This window comes from Balaenoptera ricei, chromosome X (genome assembly GCF_028023285.1).
Source record: "Balaenoptera ricei isolate mBalRic1 chromosome X, mBalRic1.hap2, whole genome shotgun sequence".
Taxonomy (NCBI): Eukaryota; Metazoa; Chordata; class Mammalia; order Artiodactyla; family Balaenopteridae; genus Balaenoptera; species Balaenoptera ricei.
The window spans coordinates 56,166,685-56,183,544 of NC_082660.1; the positions used below are offsets into that span (position 1 = coordinate 56,166,685).

At 52.4% G+C, this 16,860-nt stretch overlaps 1 protein-coding gene across 4 annotated transcripts; it reads right to left on the bottom strand.

Moving 5' to 3' along the window:
- Positions 1 to 552: 552 nt before the first annotated feature.
- Positions 553 to 16,860, bottom strand: AMER1 (APC membrane recruitment protein 1). 4 transcript variants are annotated; one of them, XM_059910307.1, is made up of 2 exons: positions 16,773 to 16,860; positions 553 to 4,074 (listed from the first exon to the last, which is right to left on the bottom strand). In XM_059910307.1, exon 2 carries the CDS (start codon positions 3,972 to 3,974, stop codon positions 594 to 596), a length of 3,381 nt encoding a protein of 1,126 aa, XP_059766290.1. In that variant the 5' UTR covers positions 3,975 to 4,074; positions 16,773 to 16,860; the 3' UTR covers positions 553 to 593. The 4 variants fall into 4 exon arrangements, with proteins under 4 accessions (XP_059766290.1, XP_059766288.1, XP_059766289.1 ...); XM_059910305.1 differs by lacking the exon at positions 16,773 to 16,860 and adding an exon at positions 16,071 to 16,210; XM_059910306.1 differs by lacking the exon at positions 16,773 to 16,860 and adding an exon at positions 15,912 to 16,035.

Below are 16,860 nucleotides of genomic sequence, written 5' to 3' on the forward strand. Positions count from 1 at the left end.
CTACTTGATCCTCTCTGAGGACAGCTAGCTGGGGCTAATAGATTATATCATCTGATGTAATGGTGGCAGCTATGCCAAGACCAAAGGAAGTGGGGGTGGGGGGATCTGTACCGTAATTTCACATTGCTAACAGCAAACAAGCTCCCTGTCCCCAAGTGGGAGGCATTGTAGATGCGGCTGCTCATCAGTGGTTCATCATTCACTGGGTGGAGAAGTGGCGGAGGGTGCTAAGGGTTCAGTCTGTGTCAAGGATGCATGCTATATATATATAATCACTACCTTGGCAACTGGAATAGGCACAAAATTACAGCATCCCAAACCCTGCATGGGTCACAAGAAAAAAACCCAAAAGCAAAAACTGGAGCACAGCAGCAGCAGCAGCAATCTCCCAGGGCAGATGTACTTGAGCTGAATGTGGCCACAGATGGCAGACAAGGGAAGTGGGAAAAAAAAGGTGAAAACTCATAGGAGCTTTCCTTGGCCAAAAGGATTTTCAAGTTAAACAGCAACCCCCACCCCCCACCCCTCTGCCCAACCCTGATCCCCATTCACATGCTCAGGCCCCATGCCCCCCACTCCAGAATTGATGATGACTACTCAGCTAGGTTTCCATTCATGGCAGTGGAGGAGTAGCTGGTGGGGAGAGAGGCACCTTGCTCGGCCCTCTCCTTTGACAGGTCAAGGCTGGAAGCCCCATAGTGAATGGGCTGAGGCTCTGTGGGCTCAGGCCGGACCCTGGGCAGCTGAGGGATGCCATGGGTAATGCCTACAGGCTTGGCCTGGGGCAGAGGGCTGGGGCTGAAGCCTCCAGAAATGGAGGAGCAACTGGGCTCATCAACAGGCAGCAGCACATCTCGAGGCCTGGCCCTCGGACTCTGGGAGGCCTTTGGCTGGAGGTTATAACAAGGGCCCGTGGGCAGGGGTAGGTGCGAAGGTCGAGCTAGATGAGACTTGGATTCCCTAGGTGCCCTTGGCTCTGGCCCTGATACTGACAGCAACATTGACATGGCGACAGGAGATACGCAACAGACTGCCTGTCTATGTAGAGACTGGCTGGAAGGCCCATACAACTGGCTGGGACTTATTCCTGCAGGGCCTGGCCCCACTGTGAGAGGACAGGGAGCCCAGGCAGGCCAGTCGTAGGTCCCTGGAGGTTCAGTATAGAGGGACAGGGGACTGTCTCGGCCCCATTCTTCCTCCTCTTCTTCTTCATCTGAATCTTCTTGCTGAGCCTGAAGCTCATCAGACTCCATGTAGCCCTGGCCCAGGTGAGAATTGGAGAGCTCCAGCTCCAGGGTCTCAGCAGTGTCAAGGGAGCGGCTCCTCCTGTTGAGGGCCATGGCAGCAGGTGGAGGACGAGGGTGCATGCCAGGCAGTCCCAAGTATCGAGGGAGACTGCTCACACCCCAGGGTAGGCCTTGGTAGAATCGGCTGTGGTAGTTGTTGAAGGCGCGTTTCTGGTAGTAGCCCAGTTCAAAAGCTTCCAAGGAGGCTGCAAGGTCTTCATCATTGTGGAACTCAGGATTTTCTTCACACTTGCCTTCCCCATCCCGTTCCACATCAGCGATGTCAAAGGTCACCATGGGGGGCAGCTCAGGGAGGTTTTGAGTGAAGGATGAGTCAGAGTCAGAGCTGCAGGACATGCTGGAGAAGAGGTTCCCATTGCTGGTGAACTCCACAAGGGCCTGAGAGAAACTCACAGTGGCATTCCCTTCCTTCTCAACCTCCTCTTCCTCTGGCTCCTCAGGGGGTGAATAAGTAGGGTAAGCCCTCCTGGGAGATCCTCCAAAATTTGCTTCTTGCATGTCTGGCTCAAACATAGCATCACTCTGGAAGAGCTGCATCAGGCAGGTACTTTGATCTTTCTTGGAGCAGGTTCCCTCGAAACGCTTCTCCAAAGGACGGAAGTCCCTCCAGTCTGGCTCACTGCTTGCAGTGGCAGGGAAAGCTGAGGTGGTTCCTCTGTGGGAAGTCTGAGAGGCCCCTGATGCCCCTTCCACCAGGCCCATCACTGACGGCCCTAAAGGCCTCATCTGATACTCCATGATAGGCTTCTCCTGCCGGACTTGGACCTCTCGGACTTGAGCCTCTCGAGCACGGACCTCTCGGCCACAGGCCTCCCTGGCATAGGCCTCTCGAGCTCGGGCCTCTCTGACATAAGCTTCCCGGGTGTGGGCCTCTCGAGCATGGGCCTCCCTGGTGTGAGCTTCTTGGGTGTAGGCCTCCCTAGTGTGAGCTTCTCGGGCACATGCCTTGCGGGCCTCTCGCTGCTCCCGCCGAAGTTCCCAATACAGCAACTGTTTCTGGATGGTCACTAGCCGTTCTTCCTCTGTCTCCATTGCCCCAGGTGGCCGAGAGGAAGAAAACGGCTCAAAGTTCAAGAAGGGGTCAAACATCTCAGAGCTGTGACCATGGAGGTCATAAAGGCAGTCATCCCCAGGTGGGGAGTTCTCAAGACTATCATCTGGCTCATAGAACTCATAGAGGGCATCGCCACTATAGCTGTCTCGGGGCAAGCAATCCCTGCGGACAAGCCCCAGGGCCTCACCTGAATCATCCTCAAGTCCAGGTGTGGTGGAGTCATAATAACCCTCATCACTATTGGGGGCAGACTCTTGCTGATCGCTCTGAGGAGTCAAAAGGTCTCCAGGGGCTAGGCCAGGATAAGACCTAACTGGGTCAAGGAGCATGTAACCGAGGTGGCCTGGGGATGTGGTGGGATGGTAGCCTGGATTTAGAATGGGCCTTGGGTACACCTGGGAACTTGCCCACAGATATTCTAAGTCATCGTCTTCTTCCTCCTTGACTTCCTCTTCTTCCTCCTCCTCTTCCTCTTCTTCCTCGTCATCATCATCAGGCAAGGCCATCTCCTCGCCCCCTCCTTGGTAGGTCACCAGGCAGGAACTTCGTTTGGTCCCATCTCGGTTGGCCCTCTGGCCTCCAGAGGCCATGCTGTCTGTCATACTATCCATGTCCTGTTCTGCTATTATGTCACCACAACCTGTCAGTGAGTCAAAACTTTTCAGGGATGTGACATCCCCAAAGAGGAGGCTCAGCTGGTCCCCCACAGCGCCATTGGGTGGATTTACCTCTCCTGCCACAACCTTCTCCCCTGTTTCTGGGCTATGGGGCTCCTCTGGGCCACTGGCTTCAGGGGCAGATTTGGGCTGCAGGAGTGCTGAGGCACAGGCCTCCATGGTTTTTTCTGGATCTTTGCAGGCTGTCTGCTCAGTGGCTGCTGGAGAAGTCTCTGGTACTGAAGAAACTTTTGGCCCAGGGACATCTTGGGATTTGGCATTTTCCTTTCTTGGGGCTTGGAGGGTCTCAGTGTGGGACAGAAGGGCTGAGCTCACATGCTCATGAGGCCTGCCTCTGGTCCCCTCAGGCTCCTTGGCTCTTGGATCACTTTGCTCAGCCCCAGAGACCTTGCTCTTCCGGTGACGGCGGATACTGCTGAAAAAACCTTTCAGGCCTTTTTTTGGCTTGGGTACAAAGGGAGCCTTCTCAGCCCTAGCTTTCTCTGTGGCTCCAGCCACAGACGTCTTGCGTCTGGAGTCTGTCTCCAAAGATCCATGGGCACTCTGAGAGCTGGGAAGTCGGCAGGATGACTCAGGCAAAGGTAAGGAGAGGCCATTTCCTTCACTGACAATGTCTTCAGGGCCATGGACTGCTTCACTCAGGCCATCGTGGGTCTTGCTCTTGTTAAGACCCTTCTTAGAGCTGCCTTTCCCAGAACCTTTGCTTCGTCCCCCTCCAAAGAAACTAGGCAGGGTACAGATGCTCTTCTTGCCACCAAAGAGTTTCATGGCAGTTTTCTTCAGCCTACCTGGGCCAGATGAGGGTTGCTCTGATGCTGGCCCTTCTGTCATCTCAGCTGCCTTGTTCTTGGCTCCTTTCTCTGCCCATTGGTCCTGGGTATCCACAGAGACTGCTGTTCCCTTGGCCTGAGCAGCTTCATCCTTTTGGGTCTCCATGATGGTGGGGACAACTCAGGTATGTTCAGCTGAAAAATGCAGCCTTCTGGCTTCTGGGCACTGTTATAACATCATCAGTCAGGAAGCATCGCAGTTGGGGCTGAAGATGAGAGAGACAAAGACAGAGAGACAGTACTGGTGAGCAAGCAACCAGGCTGGGTTTGTTTTCACAGGTGTCTGTGGTTTCAGGCTTGAGTGGAACCAGAATGTAAGAGAAAATGTAGGGAAAACCTTAATGCACTCCATATGCTTGACTTGCTGGGCCAGCCTCCTCTGGGCTCCAAGGCAGCAAAACCCTACACTGAGCAACGTGCAGCCATCACCCTTACCCCACTTGCTGGGTCCACTCACTTCAGGTCACTTTAAGCTCAGGGGAGCACTGGGCAGGGGGAACTGCAGATATGAAAAAGGCCCACAGTGCTACTGGTCATGAGAGGGATTATCAAAGGGGGTGGAGTAGAGAGGCAGGAAAGGCAGAAGGGAAGTCAACTCCTATGACATAGGATTTTTGAAAAGCATCTGGCAAAATAGCCCATTAAGTATTCACTGGGTTCTGCAACATCCAGGCCTCAATTTCACATTAGCCAGGGCTCTCACTGACATTTTGCCTTGGGCTGGGTAGAAAAGTAGACCTGAAGTTTCACCTTCTTCCCGCAGGCTCCTTAAATTGCCTGTAGGACCATGCTCAGACCTTCAAAAGCTCAGAGTAGGAGCCTTGCAGACCCACATTCCAGAGCTGCAATCCAGGATCAGCTAAGATGGCATGGTAGCCTTGGGGCAAGGCACTCTCCGGGATTCAGTATCCTCTGTCCAAGACACCTAGAAATACCTCCCTGTCATAGTGGTTATGTGAGGGGTAGGTCTAGGTCAGACTCTCTAGTTACTGTCCTGCTGCGAACAGATTTTAATGTGGCCCTCAGCAGCTGAAACCTCCAAGTTCCACTTTAGAACCATGAGGCAGACTGTTTCTTCTCTGCTCCTTTTGTTACTTTGGCCCCCATCTAGCTCCCTATCTAGAAAGGGAACTCCTTGAAGGCACAACTCCACATGATTCATGTCCCTGGTCTGGGAGTTAGGCTCTCAACAGCTATTTAAATAAATAAACCTGGTGCAACAGGGAACTCTACTCAATGCTCTGTGGTGACCTAAATGGGAAGGAAATCCAAAAAAGAGGGGATATATGTATACGTATAGCTGATTCACTTTGCTATACAACAGAAACTAACAAAACATTAGTTTCTATATGCTAACATATAGTAAAGCAACTATACTCCAATAAAAATTTTTTAAATTAATAAATAAATAAATAAACAAACCTGGTGCAAGACACACCCTTCTGGTCTAAGCTCCCAATCCTCTAAATATCCAAATGTCACAGAGATGGAATAAAAAGACGAGCTAGCCACCACCTACCCCAACATATCCCCCTCCCCAACCCCACTGTCTGATGTATTCATTCCAGTGACTACAACTGATTGACAGCTGGATCAGTGACCAGCCTGCTAAAACCCAATGACCCCTCCCTGGAAAGTCCCTCACCACTGTTCCCTCACTGTAGGGTAGCCGCCAGCAGATAAGGAGCTTGGGTAGGGAAGGGAGGCAGAACAGCTGCTGGGAGCCAGAGAGAGAGAAGGAGAGGCAAGCAACACTGTTGTCCTAAGAGCAGCTAGCCAGCACATCAGCCCTGTGATTGGTTGCCACGGTAATAACACTCACACATTCACCTGCAGTGAAACTAAGGGTCAGCGCTGGAGGTGGAGAGAGCCTGGCAGCTACACTCTGGCCTTTGACCTCATTAGAGGAACCTTGCTGGAGTCCCTGATCTTGTCTAGCAAATATTAACTTTGTGCCTTGTGCCTTGTTTGGCCTGACACTTGAATCATCAATGTGATCCAGGCTTCCATCAGGGGCTCTGCAGAACTGAATATTAAACTAGGAGCAAGATAATGCCTGGTTATCCAGAAAATAAGAGAAAAAAAAAAAAACCTCATCTGATCCCCTCTCTGCAGAGATCTGTATTGCCATTTGCTCAGGTTAAGTTTTTGTTTTTTTGATTCTGTGTGATATACTTTAACATGGCATTGTTCCAGCTCAGCCCTGTAACTGATAGACTCACAATAGACAGTGCTACCCCTCAAATACACAATCATACACACATACACTCAGAGTCCTCTGCCCCAGGGTCTCATGGGAATAAGGGCCCTATCATCTATCTGAATCGCTCATTTTCCAGAGCACAGATGTTTTTACCTCAGCCCTGAAATTACTGACAGTGTTGTCATTATGGTGCTGGGCATTGAGGAGATGGGGTGGCAATAAATGGAGTTATTTGTGAAATTCTACCCCCCTCTGTGGAATTCATGAAATGAACCTCTCCAGAACATTTGGTTAAATGATAGTTATTAAGCTCAGTGCTGCCAGAAGGGGAAACCCCAGTCCTTGCTTTTGGGGATCCCCTAGGCTAACAGGTAGAAAAACCTATATATAACAGTCTGAAGGCACAATATGATGCAGGCCTTAGAGAAGAGTCCCCATTATTGCTTAAGCAGAGTGTTGAAGTATCATTCTTCAGACCTTGTGATCATATCCCAGGATAAACTTGAAAGGCAGAAAGATAGCTCCTGGGCTCAGAGAAGCTGCCTTGATAAGGAGGCATTCAATCTGGGCCTTGTTAGACAGGAGTGAGTAAAAACGGCAATTATTTAGGGGAAAGGATGGGCAAGACTAGTCATCAAGGAAGACCAAGGGCTAAGTGAAAAACCTTATGGGCTTACCCATCCTTGTGAATCAAAGGCTTAATTGTCCTACTGGTTTTGGAGCTGGAATTCCTGTGAACAGAAGAATTAGGCAGACTGAATCTCAAAGAGGGCTGCTTTCCAGAACCTTGATGCCTTGGCTTGAGGGTAGTCCCTTTGGGCTTTCTCTTGCCCTTGCTTCTGTGCTCCGTTGGAGTAGAGGCCAGTCCACTGCTCTCTACATTGTCCCCTTCCCTGTCACAGGGATCTGCAGTATGTTGTGGAAGGAGCCATGGGCCACAGGGCTGTGTTGCATACCATGCCAAGGAACCCTGAACAGGCCAAGGCACTCCTCTGAGCCTTGGGTGTTTGTGAAATGGAGATCAAAATAGCTCCTCTATCTACCCCCTCTATCTCCCCAGTCCACTGCAGTAATGTGAGGTTAGATGGGATAATGGACACCAAAAGCACTTTGTAAACTGTAAAGTGCAAAGCAAATGAGAAAGGTTGGCATTACCGTTATTTCAGGTCAGATCCCAGTTTCTTAGGAAGTAGTAGACCATGTGTAAAAGGCCACTCATTTGAGAAAGCCATTCACTACAGGAAGTCCAAGGGACTAGCTGCCTTGGCTCATGCTGAGGAAGAGCCAGGTGTGACGGGATTTTAAAGACATGTTCGTGGATTTATACAAAGTCCTTCGTTAAGGGCAGTTTTAAAAGCCCTCTGTGTATGTGGTGGGAGTGGGTGAACTAGGCAAGGCTGTGTCCCTTGGAATGAAATTCTCTTCCCCCAGCTTCAGGCTTTCCTCCTAACTAGGCCCAGGGTTATCTTTGCTGGCAAGGACCAGCCTTGAAACTATGCTGTCTCCTACCTCCCTGCCTTGTCCCTCCCAGAGCCATGTACCCCACTCATAGTGTCTCTTCCCTGTATCCCCCTGCAAGACAGTAGGACAGGAGGTGGCAGGAATCACCCAGAGCTAGTAGCCCCGCTAGCCCAGCCCCACCTAACCACTTCTGGCCCAGGTCCCTTCTCCATACACCTTACTACCTCACCAGGTCCCAATGCTGTCCTTCCCCAGTGGGCTATGCTGCCTTTATTCGGGACCACAGAGTACACTGGTCAGCAGAGTGAGGTGGGGCAGAAGGCAAAGGGGACAGCAAAGGGACAGATTCTGCAGCTCCTCCAGGCTGAGGCTGGCTCCCTTCATGGTTCCTGCCAAGAAAGTGGTCCTGCTAAATGCAGAGCCCCTCCACCCTTAGGTTTCTCAACCTGTACGGCTGTCTAAGTTTCAGGTGGACTGGTGGGTGAGGGAACCCTCTAAGGCTACTCTGTGGTCCCTGGCAGGGGCCACTTGCTACAGCTGTTGCTAGCATGGCCAGAATTGGGCTGTGGGCAACCCTGCTCCCGAGGCCAGCCTCAGGCCATTCTCGGACCAGTGAAAGGCTAGGTCAGAGCTAGGGCAGAGCTTCTTCCTTCTCCCCTCCTTTCAAAATACAGGCAGGAGACCAGTCACAAACCTGACCCAGGAATCCTTCTCGATAAGGAGGAAACAGCTCCACCAAGTCTTAAACATTCTGCTCCCAGCCCTATTTCCTGGGGCCAGCTCAGCCAACTTAGAGAAGGCTGAGTTCAGGGAAGAAGTGTGTGGATTTAAGCAGTAGCTCCAGAGGCATGGCCTCAACTAGTCATAGTTTCCCAGACCTCCTCCAAGAAGTTTTCCTGGGAGCAAGCCCACTCTGGGCCCATCCTGCCCTCATGTATGTGGGGGAGGGTGGTCTAAGGAAGGAGTAGTAAGGACAGGAAGCCCAGCCCCCCACTCCCTGAGAGTCAGCCAGTTCTGCACTGTAATCAGCTCTGCCTACCTGGGGGAAATCCAGCAAGTTCTTTCAGTTTCCCCAACTGGAAAATGATGCTACTAAGAGTGCCTACCTCTTAAAGCTATTTTAAGGAACAAAACCGATGTATATAGAGTACCAAATAAAATGCATTATATAACAGAGGCTCAAAAACATGGCAACTAGTTTTATATGTATTTTATTCAAACTATAGTTGGACAGTTTCTAGCAGCAAAACTACCTCAGTCAGGGTTGACTAAAGTGCTCCCCAGTGCTCTAAGGGTATGTCACCAAACCTGCTTGGGCCTCAGTTTACCCAAATGGTAAATGAGGGTGACTGTGCAGTTATCTCACAGGAGGCTTTAGTTGTTCTTTTAGCCAACATTTGACATTCAGGAACTCAAAATGTTGCCTCAAATCAGCTACTGGCTAACAGCTCTGGATTATCTGGGAATTTCAAGTAGCCAGGTTCTCTAGCCCAAGCCAGAAAGGTCAACAATTCAAACTCAGCTAAAGTACCAGCATCAAAGGAAATGCAAATCAGCGGATGTCCTTTATCCACTCATGGTACTTATCAGCTTACAAAGTGTTCCCCACTTCCTCACTCCCCATTTCTCCTTCCCAGCAATCCATTAATCAGGCCTGGTAGGGGATGGTAACTCCTTGTCACAGAAAAGGAAACTGCCTAGGCTTGGGAAAAGACTTGCCTAAGGTCACACAGTGGGATGATGACAGAGCCACACCAGTTTCCAGGCCTCTTTGAGTCCCAATTCTATGCCATTCTGCTGCACCGTTCTGGCCCCTAATCAAAGGAAGAAGACTGAGAGTAAGGACTGTGCAGGTTCCCCTCACACCTGAAAGAGCCATCATCTCCCCCTCCCATCACACTCCTGTCCCAACCCAGCTGAGCCTTCTCTGAAGCATTTCCAGTCCTCACTGGCTACCACTATTTTGGCCCCACCTAGCACATTCCAGAAAGCCTGCTGACTTCAGAATCCAAGAGCTGCCAACCCAGCCTGTGGCTGTTCTCCTCATCAGCAACCCCACCATCACTACTCCCAAACCGTGGAATATGTTCCTCTACTCTTCTTTTCCTTGGGAGATAAGTTTGAGGGGCCAAAAAAAAGGTCCAAACAGAAACCTGCCAGTGGGGACAAAGATAAAGGTAAAGACAAAACGGGGACAAAGAATTTGAGCTATTATTTAAGGAAAATGATCTATGAGATTTGGAATTTGAATCAACCATTTCTAAAGCCCACAGCCAAAGTCTACTCTCAAAACCATTTTTTTCAGGACCTGAAGAAAGGGCTGTCTAGCTTGGTATTCTTTGGTGGAGCTGTAAAGGCTGCTGGCAGAGCCCCACCCAAGCTATCCCTGAAACCACTCCTCCCCTAATTTGCAGGCTTCCTGAGGGGCACCTCTTCTCAAGGGGGCATCCCACCAACTCTAGATGCAGCACAGACCCCAAACTGGGCCCTCTAGCCCCTGCTCCTACTCCCCCACCACTAGTCCGTCAAATGAATTAACATACTCAGCCTTGGGCAATTCATTCTGGCAGCCCTCAGTCTGTCTTTTCATTTCTCTCAATGCACCCGCCTTCATCTTATACGGTAGTCACCATATCTAGCACAGAGCAGGAGCTCAAACAACGCTGGTTCAACTGAATTCTAATTTAGCTGGAGTTTGTCAGCCCAGAACTAAAATGCCAGCTTCATCCCTTTCAGGCTGTGGGATATGAGAAAGTGGCCTAACCTTTCTGAAACTCAAACGTCTTATCTATAAAATGAAGAAAATGCTACCTACCATGTAGAATTGCAGTAAGGATTAGAGATGATAAATGTAAAAGACAGATTACTTGCTAGGTACCAAGCAGATGTTCAATAACGTGCCCTTGTGATGGGGCCTCTTACAGCTACCTTCTCCACTCCAGCTCGTCAGATTCCCCCCCACCCCTCACGGTCCTATGAGGATGACAAAAGCATCTTAGCAGAGTTCCCTCTGGTTCCTCCCTGCCATGACACTGAAATCCCACCCCGTGCCTCCCCACTTCCATCTCATCCATCCTGCACACCCTTGCCAGATTCATTTTCTTACAATCCTGATTTCAGCACATCACTCCTCTACTTACCAAATATTCCGCTTTGCCTACAGGATCAAGGCCAAACTCCTTTGCCTGACTTTCAAGACTTGCTCTCTGCATGCCCTTTGCAGGTTTCCTAGGCTCACTTCTCTGCCCCTTAGCTTCAGCCCCAAATATACAGGGGCTTCTCCAGTCTGGGAGGTGTGGTCACCCAGACACTGCCTCTGCCTAGAAACCGGCCTTTCTGGTGAATCTTCTTGATGCTCCATCTTTCTCCTCAGGCTGCTGAGGCTGCCTACCCAACTTGCCTGGAACGGTGGGGGCTCTGGGAGCCACCTACTTGCCACTCCCCTCTCAGGCTTCCAACCCCCTTAGAGAGGAATGTATCCAAGGAAGGTGTCATGCCTGCATCATAAGGCTTCCACTATGTCAGTACTAACCCAGCAAGGGTGAGATCAAAGACAGGCACTACCTCCTTCCACCCCTGTTCAGATGAAGAACAAGAGAGGAGCTAACCCCAGGGAAACAGATGTGACAAGGCAGCCGAGGAAAGCCTGCAGAGGAGCAGCTGGGTGGAGTGAACAATAGAGACTCCTGACTTTCCTATGTATCCACCCCTCTGTATGCACCATACCCTATGTGAGAGACCAGGTAAGGAAACTGAGGTTTGGGGGGTGGGGATCAGGATCAGTGTGCTTAGAGAAAGAAGCCTAGAATTGGGGGCCAGGAGCTTTGTGCTCTCATGTAACCTTGGGCAAATAAATCCCTTCCCTGTTCTGGGCCTCTGTTTTCCCATGTAGAAATGGGAGCTCGGACCGGGGATCTGCTTCCCCCAGGATGCATGAGAAGCTGGGGAAAGGGCGGTCCTGTGTCCAGTTTTCTAGTGGCTGCTGAGTCAGGAGGCATGTTGAGGGAATGGGATGTTGGGGATCCTAGGCTTCACTGGGAGGCCTGGATGCCTAGCTGGTTGGGTCCACTGCAGAACAGAGGTGTACTGTGGCCCAGCCTCACTCCTCATGCCTCTCACTTCTACCCCATGCAAGACCACCCAGCATTTTACTCTTTCTGAATGCACAAAGCCTAGCCTATGAATATTTCATACATATACAGAGAGGAGGGGGACCACAACTGTCTGGGCCTAGCCCTCTCTCTCTGGAAAGAGCTGCAGCCCCCAGCAGGGAGGGCTGAGGAGTACTGGCTAGAGAAGAGGGGTTAGTATCTGCTTCGAAACCCAGCAGGGGGGAAAAAACCTGTAGGAGATGAAAGCAATGAAGGCTCTGCAGCAAGAAATGTAGATCAAAGGGTCGCAAAGCTCCCCCACCCCCACCCCCTGCAGCACCACTATGGCTGCCTCTGACTCCACCAAGCTCCCTCGGGCCATTTCCTCCATTGTTCATATTATCCCCTAATCCCAAAAGGGGAGGTGCAGGGGAGCAATGCACCCTCACTCGGCTGGCACCTGCACCTCTGCAGTGGTTCTGGTTTCCCTGCCTGCCTTGCTAGTGATATACTTACACATGCACAGGTTTGAAAAATAAGACCAAGGAGAGGTGAAAAGACTGTGATTATTTAATTCAGAGAATAGAAGTTGGAGGTGGAAGAGATGGTTTAATGCCCATGAAATCTCCAATGAATTGTTAAGCAGAAGAGCAATGGTGGCCAGCTGCTCTCAACCCCACCCCCCAACACACACACAGTTGGTTTAAGCATAGCATGAGAGGCTCAGGTTAGATCTGAGAAAGAATTTCCTGGCAATGAGATGGGTAACCCAGGAATGAATGACACAGGAAGGCTATGAAACGCCTCCTCCGAGGGCTTTACTTTCATCACCTAGTCTATCTGCCTGGTCACGATTTGAGGCAGGGGCACTGATGAAATAACACTGGGCATGCCCTCTTGTAGCCCATCTGTAAATGAGGGGGCTGGAAGCCCTTCTCCCTCTTTGATTCTACAAGCAAACCAGACTTGTTGCTATTTCTCTCATTCCCTTCATCCCCTGGTTCAGAGATTGTAAATGTAACAGTTCTTGAGGAATTTTTAACACCTCCACTATACTAGGAGAGGATCACTGGACTGCCAACTTCTTTCAATTACCTCCCTTCCTGAAACTTTCAGCCCCTGACAGGCTGTAGACCAAGACTAAAACGCAAGAGACATGCCAGGGGAGGAGTTCCTAGAAAGCTAACTTAGCATCCCTTCACTCTTGATGAATGGGTGAGGTAAGATGAGGGGTTAGTTAATACAATTTGTGCTGATTTGTGTTGAATGGAGGCTGCTGGAGACAGTGGGATACAGTGGAGTCACTGCACAGGAGGCAGCAGCCTCTCCCTAAATGCTGTGTGACCTTAAGCAAGTCCCTGTTGCTTTCCAATGCCTCAGGATTCCCATCTGTAAACATAGGTGTCCAAACTGGTGCTCCCTGAAGGCCTGTCCAGCTGGGAGAAAAAGGATCAGCAGAGGCCTGAGGGACACTTAGCCTCCACCACGTTGGTATGTAGGCTCCAGGCTCCCTCCTTTCCCCCAACCCCCTGCAAGGCCAAAGAGAGGCTGACAAGATACAGTTTCCCTCTAGAGATAGCCTGCCCCCCAGTTCTTTCAGATCCAAAGGTGGCCTCTTACCTGCCCAATTTATGGTGCTCTTCCTATCCCTTTCTAAGACCCCATTCTAAAACCCTTTCTAAAATCCCATTTTATTGTGGCATATTTGCACACAAAAAATATCAAAACCTCCCAATTCCCCATTCTTTGATGGCCCCTTCCTCCATTCCCCCAAGATCAGATCCTCATTCCACAACCTGGCACTTGGGAACCCCACCACCACTGGGCCCCAACCTCCTTTCTACCTTACAGTATCAACCAAAAAAGACTGTCACTGCACTCAGCCTGCTTGCAAGTCACCCCTTCCTACTCCTAATTTTGCTTATACCACTATCCTTTGCCTAAACAAACCCCTCTAATTTCTGGAGGCTTCCCAGGACAATTCCCCTGTATATACAGATCTCTCATCTCTCTCCGTGGTAGTTTGCCTCTAGACTCATGAATCAGCAACCAAAGGTAGTGTAGTCTGGGGACTGGGCAGTCCAGGTCCTGAGCTTATTGAAGGGAGACATCATGATTTATTTACTTTTAATTTCAGATGTAACCCACCCCCCTTCTCAATCTTCATTAAGTATACTCAATAAATATCTGAGCCTTCAGTATCATTTTTCTAATCATTTTCATATGAACCAGGACAAGTGCCAGTTGGAGAGGTAAAGGTCTTCTCCAAAGCTTTACAGACGGCAAGTCCTTCTGGAGCATTCATTAACTGCTATGTATGCATTGCTAGGCTTTGAGGGGATTGTGGCTGAGATCCAGGTTTCCTTTACCCCCCTGAGAGGTTCCAAAAGAACCCAAACATCCATGATATCAGGGAGACAAAGTAGAGGCAGGGAAACTCAATTATAATTTGTCTCCTATTATAATTTAAGCCCCAAAATGCCCAAGGGATGCAGGCAGCCTGGAGGAGTTCTGAGAAAGAAGAGGTCATCATGGACTGCAAGAGACAGGCAGGAAAGGCACTGAGGAGATAGGCCCAGAGCTGAGAGGGAAGAGAATTTGGACAGTGCAGAGTGAGGGGGTTTGGGTGTGGGGAGGGAGTTATATAGGGCAGATATGTTAGGTGGCTGTTGGTTTGAGGCAGTGCAGAGGACATGTCCAGCTCTGGGCCAGGGATGCCCAGCTGCAAATAGGGGGACTGTATTGGTGCTTGGTCAAAGTGAGAGGAGGTGACTGTAGTGTAGTATCTGCAGTCCTGGCTAGTGTCGCAAAGGTCCCCAGCTAGCCTTCCCTTAAGTGAGGGATTTATTGGGTCTCACTGTCTCCTCTCAAAGGTACCTAGGCTTTGCCTGGGCCCTGCAGCCCACAGAGTTCTCCACCCTCAGAGGTGGGTCAAATGTCCAAGAAAAGCCTTTCAAGCCCCTAGGTAGCTCCCTCCCTCTTGTTCCTCAGAAAGGCCTAGAGTCCATTGCCAGAGGCACACAGCGGTGGATGGGGCTGGGGCCGAATGAGGGGGAGCTGCACTCGGGGAGGGGGCTCTGCTGGAATCCCCAAGGGGTGCAGAGTCCAACAGCGCAGCACCCTCCACCCAGCCCAGATGAATGCAGCAGGCAGGCAAAGCTGCAGAGGGAGATGTTAGTGTGTGAGGGGCAAAGGCTCACCTTGACCCCGCGGCCCGTGCCAAGACAAGTCTGGCCAAACCGAGGCCGGCTCTGCGGGGCCAGTCCAGCTGCCGCCTGGGCTGTGGCGCGCCTGGAGGGCACGACCCCTCACCACCGGAAAACCTAGGCAAAGTCCAGCGGTCACCAGTGTCAAAGGTGTCTGCAGCAGACAATGACAGCGGCCCGGCAGCCTGGGTATTTTAAGTAACTGCGAAGTTGGAGGGTTTGGCTGACTCTCTAGCTCTCTCACACACACCCAAACGGTTCGTTCCCTACTACAATAATTGCTCCCTCGGCCTCTGGCACAGAACACCCTCCCCCCCACATACACACACACCCCACCATGCTTATCGCTATTTTTAAACCGGAGGCTGGAGAGAAAAACGCGGCCAGTGCCCTCCAAGGGGAGAGGAGGCGAGGCGAGGCGAGGCGGGGGTGGGGGGGGGGGGACACAAAGCGGCCTTGCAGCTCTAACCCAAGGACTAGCTTGAGCTGCTGCCCTAACGCAAGGTACAGCGAGAGCCGGTTGCCAGCCCGCCTGTCCGCGACGGGGTGGGGGGTGGGGGGCGCCAGATGCGCCCGGAGGCCCAGGAGCAGAGGGCGCGGCTGTTGGGGCCTCAAGGCCGAGGTTCCAAAGGGAAGTGAGCAGACCACAGGCCCAAATGAGCTCCCCCAGGGAGAAGGCAGACAATGTAGATACCCCAATCCACGCCAAAGTAAGTACCCGTCGGGCCCAGCCTAGCGCGCTGGCTTCGTCCCTAGAGGACAGGGAGAGGCAGGAGATGCGCAGGGGAGGGGAGGGGCGGGGCGGCAGCCGAGCCGCTGGGGTGAGCAATACCCGCGTAACACAGCTGTTCCAGCTAATATGCTACAACAAAGCTGTAAAGCTCCTGGCCTACAAATGCACCGCTGGGAGTGCTGGTTGGCTGCTCCCCTCCCGAGACCGCAGGGCAGCACGTGTGGGGCCCCATCCCCGCCTCCCCCGAGAGCCCCAAGGCATGGCCCAGGATAGCCCGCCGGCCTGCCCACCTCTTCTCCGCCTCTAGCAGCGGTCGCTCGCGCCCAGGGGACACTGCTCTGGCCCTCACCGGACAGTCCTCAAAGCGGGTTCCAAAGGGGAGCGCAGAGCGGTCCGGATGCCGACCGGCCCAGCCCTTAGATCTCCTCTCCAGGCGGCCAGAGCGGAGCACGCGAGACTGCACCGGACGGCGGGCAGGCGGAGGCTCCTGGCCGCGCGCAATGCTTACCCGGCCCGGTCCGGTTTCCAGCCCGCTTATTGTCTTTTGCGCCTCCCTGGCCGGGGCTGGAACCTTGGCTGCCACGGCTGAGAGAGTCGCCACCGCCACCCCTGCCGCCGCCGCGGCTCCAGTCACCTCCTGCACCGGCTCCCCTACCCCAAGCTCTGGGCAGCTCCCCCATACCCTTCCCCCCGGACTCCACGGCCACAGGGTGGGGCATCGGCGCCCTGATTGGCAGGCGTATGGCCCAATCGCCACGGTGAGAAGGCGTTTCCCGACTCGCCCACTGTTTTCCTTGGTGCGTTTCTCTTTAAATGCAAATAAGCGCGGGCGTGGTGTTGGCAGGGGACTTAGAGGCTGCAGAACCCCTCGCTGGGACTCTCCACTCCCCCCACCCCCCAACGCCAGGCCGGTCGCTGCTTGGCGACACCGCAAGCTCGAGGGGCTGGTCCCGCCCGGATGGGGCTCGCTGGAGCCTTGGAGCTCACTTTCGATTTTGCATGCGTTCCCATTTCCGTGGCCGCGGTGCAATCGCGCTGCGGCGCCCTGGCCGCCACCCGGCAGTTTATTCCAGAGCGAGAGGCCGGCGGGGAGAGGCGGGGGCGGAGAGGTTGGGGACTACAAAGCCCCTTGGCACCTTGCCGGGCCCATCCTTAGGCATAGAAACAGGGCCCCGGGGCACGCGCCCCTGGGCCGCGCCGGAGGACTCACCTGCCAGGAAAACGAATTGCAGCGCCCGCGTCCCAGCTTCCTCCGCCTCTTCGGCACACTGGAGCCTTAAGAGACCATAGAATCCAGC

What these genes read in the sequence shown, in the direction of transcription:
- AMER1 (XM_059910307.1), bottom strand. Translation starts at nt 3,974, where the DNA reads ATGGAGACCCAAAAGGATGAAGCTGCTCAGGCCAAGGGAACAGCAGTC.